At 62.1% G+C, this 15,432-nt stretch overlaps 1 protein-coding gene across 1 annotated transcript in view; it reads right to left on the reverse strand.

Moving 5' to 3' along the window:
* Positions 1-15,432, reverse strand: part of LOC117651248 (tyrosine-protein kinase Btk29A) — a 100,274-nt gene that overhangs the window by 54,371 nt on the left and 30,471 nt on the right. The window contains exon 2 of the mRNA XM_034395074.1: positions 8,470-8,710. Coding sequence (XP_034250965.1) covers positions 8,470-8,710 — 241 coding nt within the window. The remainder of the gene's footprint in view (positions 1-8,469; positions 8,711-15,432) is intronic.

Here is a 15,432-nt window from a genome sequence, read left to right on the forward strand (position 1 = left end):
GCTTTTTTTTCTCGTAGCGGGTGGAGCGGGGTCCCCCCGACAAACGAACCTCATAATTGAACCCACTTTATCCAATGTAAATGAAAAGGCGGCACTTTAATCAGTTCCGCTAGGTAGGGCGCGTCGCGGGCCGCCTCGCCGGCCGGAATTAACATGAGCAGCAGACGTTCGGGCCCTTAGACCCACCGCTAAAACAATCTGCTCCTCAATACGGAACAAAAGTTGAAGCCGAGAGCGTCGCGGCTGGGGTATAGGGGTGGCGAAAGGGAGTAGGGCGAGAGGTGGTGCGAGGGGCGGTGCGGGGGGCGGTGCGGGGGGCGGTGCGGGGGGCGGCGCGGGGGGCGGCGCGGGGGGCGGTGCGGGGGGCGGCGCGGGGGGCGGTGCGGGGGGCGGCGCGGGGGGCGGCGCGGGGGCGGCGCGGGGGGCGGCGCGGGGGGTGGCGCGGCGGAGGGGGCGAGGGCGCGACGAGGCTGCGCTGCGGAGGCCGGAGTGCCCCTGCCAACTCGCCGCCTCAATTACAGAGGCCCGCGAACAAACGCGCTCCCAACTTATCGGGAATGTGATGATGAGCGACTCGAGGATTGAGCCGACCCTCATTCCCCACCTTTCTTCTGCGGGGCAAGGAAAGATTCATCTCGGTCAAAGTTGCCACGACGCGTCCATTGTTTTGGAGGCTCTCCGCCGTTCTGATTAAAAGACCGCCTTTCCAGCCGGGAGGCGCGCGGAGCGGGGCGGAGCGGGGCGGGGCGGGGCGGGGCGGGGCGGGGCGGGCCGCATCACGGGCCGCCACCACCAAGCGGGGCGAGCGGGGCGAAGCAGGGGGCACTCCAATATAAGCCAACAATTTCAATTCTCCGAGCGCCCGTCTTCCTTTTTCACTGGCGCCCCGTTACCCCCTCTCCTCTGGCCCACGCTTGCCGGCCCGCCGCCTCCTTTCAGCACATACACTCCATTTTTCCCGGATGTGGGCCCCGCGCTCTTGCCCGGTGCGGGGAAAAAAATTAACCCACTCCCACGCAAAGAGTGGGCTGTGGCAGCCGCCTAGAACCACGCCCCGGGCAATAATCGCGAATGACCGAAACCGTTTCAGAGGAAACGAAACCATCTCGCGAAAACCGGTGAGATGAGCCAACGGACCGTAAACTACTGAGAAAGTAGGGTCAGTTGGGGTAATTATGGGACACGGCTGATTCTTAGTCAAGATTTGACGTTTTTTGAACGCATGACATACGAAATGTGATGTTTTTATTGAGAAAATAACATTTGCTATGGCACAAGTTCCAAACTCTCGGTTCTTGACTAAGAATCAGCTGTCCCATTTTTACCCCGGTGTCCCATAATTACCCCAACTGAACCTACACATTGAGTCTTCTGGGTTCAGTTCCTTTTCATCCGCTCCAATTTGCCAACGACGACGGTAAGAAGAAAATGTATGCAAGCTGCTGGGGGGAGCGGCCCGCCCGGCGACGTCGGTGCACGGCGTCCAGCCCGACCCCGAGGCACCCCACAGAGTGCTGCCGTCGCTCCGTCCCTCTCACACTCGGGGCACCCCGCTGGGCGTGCGACAGAGACGGAGCGGCGAAGCCCTGGCTGCCCCTCGTAATGAGGACAACGCGGTCAGGTCGGAACACGGCACCGCCCGCGGCACGGCGATCGGCCGCCCCGGCCCCGCCCTGCCCTGCCAGGCCCTGCCAGCCTCCCCGATGCTGAGCAAACAAACATTCGCTCGCATCGGCCGCCTCCGAGCCGCATCCCGCGGAGCCATTCCTTTGAATGTTTTCCAGGGGAACTGATGCCGAGCCCCGTAGGCTGTTTGCCGCGTCCGTGTCCTCTGGAACCCCCGCACCGTCGCCATGTTCGCCCTTTACCCGCGACTAAGGAAGGTGCGCGCGGCCGGACGCAGAGACATAGGGGCGCATGGAGACAGTCTCGGAGCGGCGCCTTGTCAAGGCCACCACGCGACCCGCACCAAGGCCCGCAGTTGAAAACAAAATTCCGGTAGAACTCGAGCGAAAGTCGTCAGAAATCAACGGAAAACTCCACAAGATCTTTCAATTATTGTTTGCCCCTTGACCCGTTAATGCATGGGTAGCCAAAGCCTTGGTACAAATTTGACCTTTACCAGTCCAAAAAGGCTCCAGGATTGTTGAAATTTCAACAACGTAGCAACGCCCTTTCGCAAAGATTTTCCGGATTACGGTGAACAGGGTCCAGTCCAGCCTGCCCCGCTCCAGCCCGCTCCAGCGCGGCCCTTCGAGTCGGACCATGCCGCTGCCAATTACGGCGACATCATGACGGACCGTCCGTCCGTCCGTCCGTCTGTCTGTCTGTCTGCCCGTCACAGCCCCGTGTCTCGCGGGGCAGAAAGCGGCCTCAAAGGCGAGCAGAGCTGCGTAGTACACGAGTCGCATTTCCGCGGCCCCTTGCAGACGAACGCAGGCTGACAGAAACTGCACTGTTACAAAAACATCGCTGGAAAGTTGGGACCGTTTGGACCGGAGTCAATATGCAGAATCGCCTCATGAAAATTCAGACAATCATGCATGGCGCGGACAGACTGCGCATTGTTCCCGGCGACGCGTCGGCACTCCGAAAGAAGCCAAGGAAAACAAGGGGCGCGGACAGAGGTCCCCGCAGCCAGCCAAAGCCAGGCCGAGCCGAGCCGAGCCAAGCCCAGCCAAGCCCGGGCCAGAAGAGTCATGAGGGCAAACGTGAAGCGCCGCCGCACTGTGAAATTCCCGCTAAGCCCGGCTGCCGCGCTGCCGCTGTGTACTACTGAAACTTTCTGGAGGCAAGTGGCGCCGCGTTGTACTTCTTGAAGGGTATGCACAGTGTGCCCCGCAAACCTCCTGTCTGCATTAATTTTGGTCCAAATCCGCGCCGCCAGAGGCAGTTTCGCGTCACTGTCACAGTCGTTTCCCTCCAACCGTCGCAGAGGAGTATGTATACGAACGTCGCGAGTGCCACCCTCGCAGCCAAAGGCCCGGGCCGCCCTGGCCGCCACACGCACGCCACCGGCAAAGAGAGGGGCTTTCCATTCTGAGCCACTGCCGGCCCCCACGGTAAAAACGGTTCCTGGTTTTCCCAGGAACACCCTGGAAATCGCCTATACCTTCACCATTGGCTTCCTGGGAAAACCAGGTTCCGTTTTTACCGTGCCGTCCGGGCGGGCGAGCAGGGACGGTCAGGGACGGGCCGGCGGAAAGGCTGCCATTCCAGGCATCATCGACGCTGCCTCCAGCGTGCCCCCAGCGTGCCTTTAGCGTGCCTTTAGCGTGCCTTCAGCATCCAGCACAAAGAGGCCAGCGTCCGAGGCTATCCGCCTGATTACATACATATCGCCCATCGAATCACGGCACGTCGGACAGCAGCACAGAAAGGAAAAGAAAGAAAGAAAGAAAGAAAGAAAGAAAGAAAGAAAGAAAGAAAGAAAGAAAGAAAGAAAGAAAGAAAGAAAGAAAGAAAGAAAGAAAGGCAAGGGGAAAACAGACCGGGTCCAATATGGCGTTTGCGCTCGGCCCGCTCCACGGCGCTGCATACTGCGCGACACGGCATAGCAGCGCGACGGCCGCGCGCCGCGCGCATCCCGTCAAAATTGCGTTGCAGGAATTTCTCAATAAGGTTAGGGGATCACATTCGTATCGCATCAGCGGAACGGACCGTGGAGCGGAGGGGGCGGTGCACGGCGAGGCGGGCAGGTCACTCGGATCAGCGCGGGAGGTGCATTGTGGGGCATGCACCACGGCTCCGACAAACGGCAGCAATAACACGAGAGCGAGAGCGCATTTTCATCAGGCGGGGCTTGTCCAGGCCCAAAACGGCCCGGAACCAGAGAGAGTTCGCGAGGACGGGCAAAACTTTATCGGCCTGTCCGGTGCCAAGTCCAGCCAACTTTTTCGCGCGTCGGAGAGGTTTTCGTTTCGAACCTCCCGCCGGGCCCTTCCTTTGTGACGCCGTGCGGGTCCCACAGAGGATGGCAGTGCAGTGGCCCACGCTGGGCTCACCTGTCCCGCCTTCCAGTGTGGTCCCGGCGGACCGGGCCTCGCCTAGGGGGGATACTTCGGTAATGAAAGGACGATCCGGCTCGGGCGGATAAGGCGAAGCCGGAAAAATAGACAGGAGGAAGCGGCCATACAGCGACCACAACTCATCGAACGGGGAGCACTCAGGGCGGCGCCAAAGCGCGCAGCGTGGCGCGGCGTGGCGCGGCGCAAAGCACGACCACAGCCACCAAACAACAACAACAATGCCGGCTGGCCCACGGCCGGCCCGCGCCATATCGGATGAAAAATGGGAGGGGAGTGGACGCAGGGCGCGGCCGGCCGCCCGGCTCGAACACGAGCACCGCAGAGGGAGGCACGGTGTGGCACGGCACGGCGTGGCAAGGCACGGCACGGCACGACAGTGCACAGCACCACACCAGAACGGCCGGCCGGCGTCGATTATCGGCAATCCAATCAGGAAGGGATGCGTCGCTCTGCGCTGTGCGGCGGGGCCAGGCGGGGCCAGGCGGGGCCAGGCGGGGCGCGCTGCCCTGTGCCGGCCAATCCACGCCGGCCGCAACGGCGAGGGGGGGGGGGGCTACAACCATGGCCAATTATCGGGTCTCGGTCAAGACGCCCATCAAGGACGACAAGAGCGAGGGAACGCACTCCGCTCCGGACGGCCCGGCGGGTATCTCGACTTGACGGGGAGGTGGGGCGGCCGCCTCGCAGGCACGGGGTGCGCGGCGCGCCCTCCGGCCCCAAACCACCGAAACAACAACGAAACAAAACGAAAAACAAGCAAACACGCGGAAAGCGGAAGAGCCGCATGATATGCCCCTCTTTTTTCTTTCCCTCCCCGCGACCAAGGCGTCACAAAGTGGGGACCCTCCAGCGCTGGAGCGCGGAGCGGCCTGGAGCGGCCTGGAGCGGCCTGGAGCGGCCTGGAGCGGCCTGGAGCGGCCTGGGGCGGCCTGGAGCGGCCTGGAGCGGCCTGGAGCGGCCTGGAGCGGCCTGGAGCGGCCTGGAGCGGCCTGGAGCGGCCTGGAGCGGCCTGGAGCGGCCTGGAGCGGCCTGGAGCGGCCTGGAGCGGCCTGGAGCGGCCTGGAGCGGCCTGGAGCGGCCTGGAGCGGCCTGGAGCGGCCTGGAGCGGCCTGGAGCGGCCTGGAGCGGCCTGGAGCGGCCTGGAGCGGCCTGGAGCCACGGCGAAGGTAAGGCAACGCGTTCCTCGGACAGCCCTGCCACGGCCCTGCCGTCCAAGTTTGCCGAAGTTGCCACACCGCACCCCTCCATCTCAGGCATCACGGAACCTGATCGTCCACGGCCCAACTTTTTCAAGATTCTAATTGGGGACGGCAGAACGTTGCCACAAGAGTGAGCACGCATCGCGGCATCGCGGCCGGCCGCTCGGCCCGACGCCCCGCCTCAGACGGCGCCTTTCAGTGCCATGCCACTCCGCGAGGCTGGCTTCGGACCTCCGCTCCCCAACTTTGACCACATTTTTCAACTTCCCCGCCCAGATGAGTTGGAAGTCCGCGGACCGAGTGGGGAGAGGCGGCGGGGGAAAGAGAGCGGGAGGAGGGGAGGGTTAAGAATAATATTCACGATCAAATCAACTTGCCCTTCCGCGCGCTCGGCGACGGCGCCGGCGTCGCGGCGCTCTCTTTCCTCTTTTTTTTCTAATTCCCTTCCGCCTTGGCGATACGAATCGGGGGGCGGTCCAAACTCGCGGAGCAAGCTCGGCAAAGTTGAGAGGGAGAGAGGGAAAGCATGTGGCGAGGTCGGGAGAAATGGGGAATGAGGAACCGCACCGCGATGCCGTCCACTCGGTAATCCCGCCACCTAAAGCCTCTTTCATCGCGTGCTGTCGGCTCGGACTGGGTAATGGGATTTCGCCGTTCCAAGACGGGGCGGACACTGGAAAGGAGGGGGGGGGGGGGCGATCGCGTGTGGGGGAGCGTGCCTCGGAGTGTGAGGGCCAAGCCGTCCGAGCTGTACTGCAGACAGCGAGTGGAGCGGAGCGAGCGGAGCGCCTGTGAGGCGGGCCGGCCCGGCGAGCGGCCCAGTGTGGCGGGCCGGCCTATGCCGCCGTCCGCAGGCTGACGAGGCTGAGGCTGGCTGCTGGGCGCTTGCAGCTCTAGCCCTCTATTGCAGTGCAGCCGCCACCAGAGCACATCGACAGGCGGCATCTGCGATTCGCGGCTGCTTTTGTAACAGTTGTTGGCGAGATCGTTCTCTTCCGCACGGTTTTGACGTGGACACGATTGCGCGCTCCACGTTTGTTGTTTTTTGTTATTTTTTAGCAGCAGAAAGATACTGTCCTCCGCAGTGTATCACTCGTTTGAGTGGGTCGCTTGTGTGTGTGTGTGTGCGTTTGTGTGTGACATACACCCACCCCCATTTTTTTTTGCTCCGTCAAAGAACCAGGTGGACATGCGATGTAAACAAAAAATAGAATGAAAAGGGACGATACGATGTCGTAATTAATGAACGCAGATTAATTAATTCGTTTCGGTCGGTCTGCTTTGGTCGCGGACCCGCGGGAGCGTCAAATTGGCGCGAGAAACGAGGCGAGGCACGCGGGGGGCGCAGAGACGGCGAATCAGGTCAAGTCAGCGCGACTCGGCGGGACTCCAGCCAATCAGGGGCCAGCCCGGCCAGCCCGCCCGCTAACACAGCCTACCTCGGCAGTCGCCGCACTGCAAAGAGCCCTGCGGCCTGCAATTGGGCGGGACGCTCAATTTGAGCAGGGATTTGCCGCCGCGCGTCGCCAGGTGGGGAGGGGCCTGCATTGTGGCCTGGCCGAGGCCAAGCCGGGCCAAGCGCATGTCGGGACCGGCCCAGCCCAGACCGTCACGCAGTGGATTTGCGCGGGCGGCCAAAACTCGAGACGCGTTTTGAGCTCCAGAGCCGCTAAATGGGACGCGAACCGAACGTGTGACTCCGACTCCACCAATGGATTGCTCGCTCCAAACGAGGAATCCGTTGGTGGGGTCACACGATCTGTTCGAGTCCTTTTTATCGGACTCTGGAGCTCAAAAGGCGTCTCGAGTTTTGGTCGCCTCGTCGCCTGCGCCGGTCTCTTGACCCACTGTGCGTCTCGCCCGGCGGCCATTCCTGCCCGGAGCGATCCGCCCGCCGTCCGGCCGTCGACGGCGCGTCCCGAACTCGAAAGAGCGCCCCGCCACTCCGCTCCACTCCGCCAAGTGCCGAACCGTACCGAGGGGCCGCCGAAGAGAAATGCGTGGGTCGGTCTGGAGCGTCTCGGCGCATCAAGTGTCGCGGAGTTTGGCAATCAGCGCCTTCGGGGAAGGGCGTCCTCAGCGTCCTCGGCAGCCCAGGTCCCGGTCCGCTGCCGAGAATCGCCGAGAGCACTTCGCAGAGCCGGCAGGTGGGAGCGGCAGGCGGCACAGCGGTACGGCACGGCAGGGACGGGCCTCCGAGACAACCTTGCGGACCTGCCCGCCGCACGCCGCGCGACGAGCCCTCGCAGCGGCAGGCAAGGGTTGCGGCGTAACCGCGGGCACACTACTAACTCACATCGATGCAAAACGGGCGGCAGGGCGGTCGGTACACCTCTAATCTAAACTTTTAATTGGAGGATGGCAACGCTGCCACGCGCAGCGCCGCGCCGCCCCGCCCGCCACTCCAGAGGCAAAAAGCAGCGGCGCCAATTCCTGGGAAGCATCGCGGTGGAGAGGAGCGAGGCAAAGGCGCCCGCCGAGACACTGCGCCGGGCAAACAGGAAGAGACGACACCGGACGACGCAATGCGATCGCCGTTTGATCATGAGTCTTTCGGAATTGCACGCTTTCACCCAGGCGGTTTCCTCACGTAGAAGGAACGTGGAGGGAGGAGGAGGAGGGGGCTTCCCGTCGCTCCGCGGCGCACCGCGTACAGTGCCTGGCTTGCCTCTGGCAGCTCCAAAACAAGCCAGCAGCCGCACGCCGCGCTCCGTCACCCGCAATGAACCAGCACGGGACGCGTAAATCACCAAGGTGTCGGGCCCGGAATGGCGCGCGCTGGTAACCACGAGGACGCCAACCACCATGGCGGACGCTGTTCAAATCCGGACTCGCGACTGTCCAGGGCGACGATGAGGACGTGGGACCGGCCCGGCTGCCCCCCCCCCCCTTTCCCGAAGTTCGCGGTGAAACGTACGCACACGTCCAGAGCAGCGGTCGAGTTTGGAAACATTTTCATAGCCACGCGACTTCCGCAACTCCATTAAAGAGGACGAACCAGTGAATGTGACGAACCGCTCGGCGTAATCTGCGCCGCGCCAGGCGGGCCGGGCGGGGGGAGGTGGAGGTGTCTGCGCAGAAATGCGAGGAGGAAGGGGTGCGGATGGGCCCACACTTTCAAACAGATCCCCGGGCGGAGCGTGTTTTCGATCCGCGCCGGAAATCAACACGAAAGGTCCAATTTGTTCTCCTCAAAAAAAAAAAAAAAAAAAAAGAGTTTCCCTTCGTTAGGCGGCACTTACCTCCGCGGATGGCGCGGATCCAGTCGTGGCGCTCGCCGTCCCTGGGGGCGACCAGGTACAGCGTGTACTCCTGGCCGTCCTCGCGGTAGGCCACTTGGAAGGCGGGCCCGGCTGGCGCACTGGAGGAGGGCGGCCCGGTGGACGCGGTGGACGAGTCGGATCCCGCCGACGGCGAAGTCACCAGCGCCGTCTCAACGACGCTCACCGTCCCCAGCGGCACGCGGCCACGCTCCTTGCGGCGCTGGAACAGAGACGCGCCGCGGCGCCGCGGTCAGTCACGCGGAAAGACGGAGCAGCGCCGAGGGGGGAGGGAGGGGGCGCCGCACAGTGGGCCAGAAGACCAGTGGAGGCGGCCAAAACTCTAGACGCGTTTCGAGCTCCAGATTCGTTAAATGGGACTCGAACACTCGAACAGGACGTGTGACCCCACCAATGGACTGCTCTCCGAACGAGGAATCCATTGATGGGGTCACACGTTCTGTTCGAGTCCCATTTAGCGACTCTGGAGCTCGAAACGCGTCTAGAGTTTTGGCCGCCTCCACCGGCTTCTGGCCCACTGTGCTACGCCCCGGCATTGGAGGTGGCCGCCACGCTGTGACGGCGCGGCTGGCGCGGCGTCTTGCTAAGGGCCGCGCGACGGCATGGTAATGATGAGCTGAGGGAAGACCAAGAGGCACACTGCACACTGTAAATGTCTTACGGCGAAAGGCTGCACCAACATATTACGGTGGAGATTTTCTCCATAACACCAACGAAATTCGTCAAAATGTCTGTAAGGTACAGTGAACTCTCATCGGTATGTTACGAAGTCAGCTGCGCCACCATAATATGGAACATTTTCACCATAATATGGAGAGTCTCGGGCGTCCGCAAGGAGGACGCCGAGAAGGAATATGCCGGCCGAAATTCCAAAATCGGAAAAGTCCAGAAAAAATTCCCCGTATCCCTGATTTGTATGAGTGTCCGTCGGAGAGGCGGAAAAGGCAGGGGTAGGGGGAGTCGTGGACAAGGGGAAAAGGGAACGGTAGGCCCGAAGCTGAGCCGCCCACGGCGAGGTATCCGCCCGGCAGACGCAATAACACGACACCAGGACAAAACAGCGTCGCGGCGGGGACAGGCTGAGCAGCGGCGGCGGCACTCTGCTAATGGGGAAGCGGGCCCTGCGGCGCACAGCGGAGCACAGCGGAGCCGCACCGATACATGCACAACACGGCCCGCCACTTCGCGGGGCAACACCGCCAGCCGCGGGCACACGGTAAAAACGGTACCTGGTTTTCCCAGGAGCCCTATGGCGAAGACATAGGCGATTTCAGGGGGTTCCTGGGAAAACCAGGAACCGTTTTTACCGTGCACGGCGGGCAAGGATCCAGCAGTCTGCAAGCCCTTCGATGGCGGAGGAAAAACCACCGCATTCAGGTCGATTAAATTGTAATCTTGAAGAAAGAAATCGGTGAGTTGCCATTCTTTATTTGTGTTAAGTGCGAGGCTGGCGGGCGATGAGCGAAAACCAACCAGTGGCAGAGGGGTGGCCGACGCCCTGGCCGATGCTTCGATATGCGCGATGCAAACAAGAAACAGGGTCGAGGCAAGGGCAAGCTGCCGATTGAACGACAGGCCCGCCCAGCCCTCGGCCCAGCCCGAGCGGTCTCTAGAGTGCGTCCTGCCCACCTGCCCACCTGCCCGCCAGCCTGGCGTGAGGGCGAAACACGAGCGGCCGTGCCGGGCCCAAGGGAAGGCCCAAGGCCCAGGGGGCCGAGGGGGCCACCACTCTCATTTCAGGCGTACACAAGATTACGGGATTACGATATACCAGGATTACGCGTGAATTTTCGAAAATGTTCGAACCGTTGAAAAATAGCTCAGAACGTTGAAAATGCAAAACGTTGAAAAATGACAGAATTTTGTCAAGGATTACGTGATTACGCCATGGATTACCAGAGATTACCAGCCAATTTGTACACAGGATAACGGGGGTGGTGGCCCCCTCGCAGGGGGCGATGCCTGCGCCGTGCCCACGAGCCGTCTCCGTGCGTTACAGCGCGTCGTAAACGAGGTCCCCCTCGAACGCCCTGCACTGCACGGCAGCGCCACTGGCGCGCAGGACAGGCCGACGCTGCCCCCTCCACCGTGCCTTTGTCGCTTTGTTTTGCCCGTCCGGGTGAGCACACCTCATTCCGAGCGGGCATATGGATTGGATTGCCATCGAAGCGCGCATCAAACGCCAGGGCCGCGTGCGGGCCCAAACAATCAGCTTCTCCCTCGCACTCGCGGGGTGTGCGTGGGAGGAGAGCTTGTTCGTCGGGAGGTGCCACCGGCACACTGAGCGAGATTGAACTGCCACTGTCAAAGGGCCTCGACGATTCCCGCGCTATGCGGTCAGCCCGACGTTCCGGGAATCCCGCGTGTCTCACATCTCGACATCCCGGAATCAACTGTCACGGACAGAAACTCGGCGCAAACATGCAGCCGGCATGGACGAGCGCCCTAGAGGGTGGCAAAGCAAGCAGGACTTGTTCGGACTTGGCCGGCAAACAACTGGCGGCCCGGTGCGGCCCCGGTGCGGCCCCGCCGGGGTGTGCAGACTGGAGCGCACACAGCCGCATATCAATATCACTACACCCGAGTGCGGGGCGCGGGCGGCGCGGGCGGCGGCGCCGCCAGGTCCGGGATGAAATATTCAGGCCGCCGTCATTCAAAGAAAGACCCCGGGGCGGCGAGGGGGAGGGGGAGCGTCCTCCGGGTGCCGAGCAAGCCCGCTGGCCGGCGCCGGGGCCGAGCGCACAAAGCCGACGTGGCTAATTAGAAGCCATTCTCCTCCGGCCTCACGTGGATAGCGCTGCGGGGCGGGGCGTGGCGGGGCGGGGCGGGGCGGGGCGGGGCGGGTTCCTGATTGCGCGCCGTCAGGATTACCGGCGGCTGCAGATACTGGGCGCCGACGACGCCGCCGGCCACAAGAAACCCGCCGCTCGGGATTACTGTCCCGCCAAGGCGAGGCTCGCGCGGCTCTCGGCCATGTACATCGAGTGCACCTCGGCCGCCGAGGCGGGGCGGCCCGTCTGTCGGGGAAGGGCAGGGCCTTGGGCAGGGCCTTGGGCAGGGCCTTGGGCAGGGCCTTGGGCAGGGCCTTGGGCAGGGCCTTGGGCAGGGCCTTGGGCAGGGCCTTGGGCAGGGCCTTGGGCAGGGCCTTGGGCAGGGCCTTGGGCAGGGCCTTGGGCAGGGCCTTGGGCAGGGCCTTGGGCAGGGCCTTGGGCAGGGCCTTGGGCAGGGCCTTGGGCAGGGCCTTGGGCAGGGCCTTGGGCAGGGCGCGCACCGCTCCCAGCCCGACCGCCGCTCCGCACCAGACCCTGCCCTGGCCCACACCACGCCACCAGTCAACGTCGAGAAGAGCGAAATCTCGTTGAGGCGGACACCCCCAGCAGCACACTTGCGTCGGAAATGTGACGTCACAGTGACTCGTGTCCCATGTCATGTTCGTTTCAACGCGAATCTAGGGTATCGGTGACTTGATCAATGAGGTCCAGGCCCGGCCGGTGCACTGTGGAACGAGTGGCAAAGAGTGGCGTGGCTCAGGCCGCAGTGACTCTACCAGTGTAGAGGCAATGGCTCCATGAATGGGACCGGCAGCCCCCGCGGCCCCCGCGGCCCCGGAAACAGAGCGGCAGGCCGGCGTGTCGGCGAGGGCCGTGCCATGAAAGGGGCACAACGCGTCCCCCCACGGGGCCTCGCCGGAAAGGTACACTGTATTGTTGGGCGGGCCCGCGCGTCCATACATAAAACTGGCGGTGTCAGAAATGTTGCAGACCGCGCACGGGAAATCGCCTGGCCGCAAAGGGTGCATAAAACATGACCACGCGGCAGCCGCCGGCCGGAGATGAGAAAAGTAGCTGTGTTAAAACATGTTCGGTCGAAACGACTTTAAAGTTTTGCACGACTTTAATTTTGAGTCGTGTTGGCAGGTTCTTGGCCGAGAAGGGATTTCATCATCGAATCAAAAATAGACCAAATTAAAAGTACAAGTTGGACTCAATTCCAGCAAATTGGATAGGTAGCCTCATACATGCTCTACTTCGTGGAAAAGAGAACCTTTTTTTTCATTAGACCTGTGTTTGTTAGAGAGTGTACTGGCACCCCACGCAGCCGACGCACAGTGGGCCAGAGGCCGGTGGAGGCGGCCAAAACTCTAAACGCGTTTTGAGCCCCAGAGTCGCTAAGCAGGACTCGAACCGAACGTGTGACCCCACCAATGGATTGCTCTTCCGACGAGTAACCCATGTCACATCACATGTTCGTTTCGAGGCCTGTTTAGCGACTCTGGAGCTCAAAACGCGTCAAGGGTTTTGGCCGCCTCCACCGGCTTCTGGCCCACTGTGCGAGGGCAGCCTTTGATCGAGTCTGGGTCCAACCGCACTCAAGCACACCTGAGGCCTCCTGACGCCGCCTGGCCTAGAGGCTAAGGGCGAGTGCGGGCCGCACTGCCTGTTCCGCGGCGCAGCCCCTGCCAGTGTAGTGTCACTGTCAGTGCGAAAGGGGGCCCGGAAATTGGGGGCAGCAATGGTGGAGAAGGGGGAGGGGGGGGGGAGGGACCGGGGAGGACGCATCAGGCAAGTGCTAACTTCGTCGTCACCCAACTTGCGCCGCCAAACTACATCCTCCGCCGCCACCAATTTGGGCGCGGCGCGCACGGCGCGTTATCGAACGACACAATTTCAATTTTCGTAAATGTCACCGCGGCCTGCCCGGGCTTGGCAGGTTCGGGCCGGTCCGGCGAGGGGGGGGGGGGGGGGGGGTGCAGGCGGAGCGTTGTCCAATGCAGCCACACGCACATGCGAGTACACAAAGGGGGAGGGTTTTTTGTCCCCCCCCCCTTTCCCAAAGGACTAAACTAACCGCCTGAAGAAAGGTAGGCAAAAAAATTGCACTTTGTCCCCGCAAGCAAAAAGGTGCTGCTTTGGCCCGCTCCAAGGCTGCGCCACTGGCAACACGCGGCCGAGAGAGGGGCCGCCTGCAGGGAGGCAGATAGGCCGGCCGCAGCGCCAAGCGCAGCACCAAAGGCAAAGGACTGACGGACTGCCGGCCAGCCGACCGCGGTCACGCAGCGCGCACAGCCGCACAGCCACCGGGGAGGCTTTACGGTGACCTAACGCTCGCAACATGCAAAGCGGACGGAGCCAGCGATGTTCGAAAGCGCTCCAGCGGCATCTCTCACACGCCGCGTCCCCCCCGGCGTACGCGCCACGCCTCGACAACACGCACTGGGCGCAAGCTGTGATAGCGTCAAGCCGTTACAGGCATTCTGAATCCCTGTAGGTGGTATTGTGTAAGGATAGTGCTTGGAAATAATCAAGAGGCGAGTTATGATGATGATTGATAAGACTCCAAATATATATTGTTCGAATCAGAAGGTACAATGCGTGATGGTGTTCCTCTTGAAGTTGTACAGTACTTGAACGAGTGAGTAGTCCTTGGCTCGGTGTCCGGGGCAAGGCGGGCGTGGCGGCAGTGAGGCGAGCGTTTCGCACTTGATGATGGAGGCAGCGAGGAGGTCCAGCCGGGGCGCTGCTGGTGCGGCTTGGTGTGCACGGAGGTGTCGTCGAGACGAGAGCTGGAGTGCGACTGGATGCTGTTTCGGCTAGGGCGACAGCTTTTATACCTTTTAAAGGAATGTTAGGAATGTGCGTGAACCGTGGGAAGCCTGTGCAGGCCCACCTCGATTTGTGAGTGGGAGGGCCTTTCTTCCCGGAACACTTTTACGACCTAGGACAGGGCCTAGCTCCAGGGCCAGCTTGTCGCAGGCTTAACTAGCCTGCTAACCTTGGGACGCATCCGGTGACAATTCGAGTGCGGTCCCTAGTCGAGCTGTGGAATGCGGTGCTACTCTGTTGCAATAGTTCAGTGGTGAGTACGGGTGTACCCGTGCCGCCACATCCCAAATGGGTGCTGCAGGACGCCACGGCGTCGACTGCCACAGAGTGACCGACAAACTGGCCGGCCGGTCCGGCCGACTGGGTCCACTACACTCTAAATGTAGGGTGCCCAGAAACTGGGCGCCTTTGTCGCCCGCCCCACTTTTTAGGGTGCCAAATGTCGCCCAGTTTCTGGGCACCTTTGTCGCCCAGTCTCGGGGTGGACAAACCATTAAGGAACCTGCCTTCACCCATGGCTCGGCAGCGACTAAGGTGCCAAAGGTGCCCAGAATCTGGGCACCTCAGTCGCCCAGGAACTAGACACCTGTGCATGCTCTACCATGAGAGAGGGCCGGTTACTGTATGATTTGTCCACCCCGAGACTGGGCGACAAAGGTGCCCAGAAACTAAGCGACATTTGGCACCCTAAAAAGTGGGGTGGGCGACAAAGACGCCCAGTTTCTGGGCACCCTACATTTAGAGTGTAGTGTCGACAAACTGCCCCGCCAGCTCCGGCCGGACCAGCCCACCCTCTTGCAGCTCATCACTGAAAAACCAAACGTGGTCCAGACCGCACCACTGGTGTGGTCAGATGGGTGCCATTTTGACCGCATCAGTTGGTGTGGTCTAGACCACGTTTGACCACGTTTGGTGTGGTCTAGACCGCATCAAACGCCCCAAACGTGGTCTAGACCACACCAACTGATGCGGTCAAAATGGCATCCATTTGACCACACCAGTTGGTGCGGTCTACACCACGTTTGGTTTTTCAGTGATCCCGCCGCCGACCAAGCCATGGGAGGAGTAACCACGTCTCCGGATTGGGGCAGACGAGGGGGGGGGGGGCTCCCTAGAGGGTCAGCAACAGCACGGCAGCGACTCGCGCTCGCCTCTCGCCCCCAGAGTTCCGCCTTTGAGCTTATTTCTTCAGGTCAGGGCCACGGCGAGGTTCGGGCGGTAATACCCCCCCAAGGCCCCGTCACGCACACGCGTAATCACCCCGGCGACACTCCGCCTCGCTGCCGTCGGCTGCCGTGCTAATGGGCTGGGCCTTCTTTCG

Source organism: Thrips palmi, unplaced genomic scaffold, assembly GCF_012932325.1.
Source record: "Thrips palmi isolate BJ-2018 unplaced genomic scaffold, TpBJ-2018v1 HiC_scaffold_5, whole genome shotgun sequence".
NCBI classification, from domain to species: Eukaryota; Metazoa; Arthropoda; class Insecta; order Thysanoptera; family Thripidae; genus Thrips; species Thrips palmi.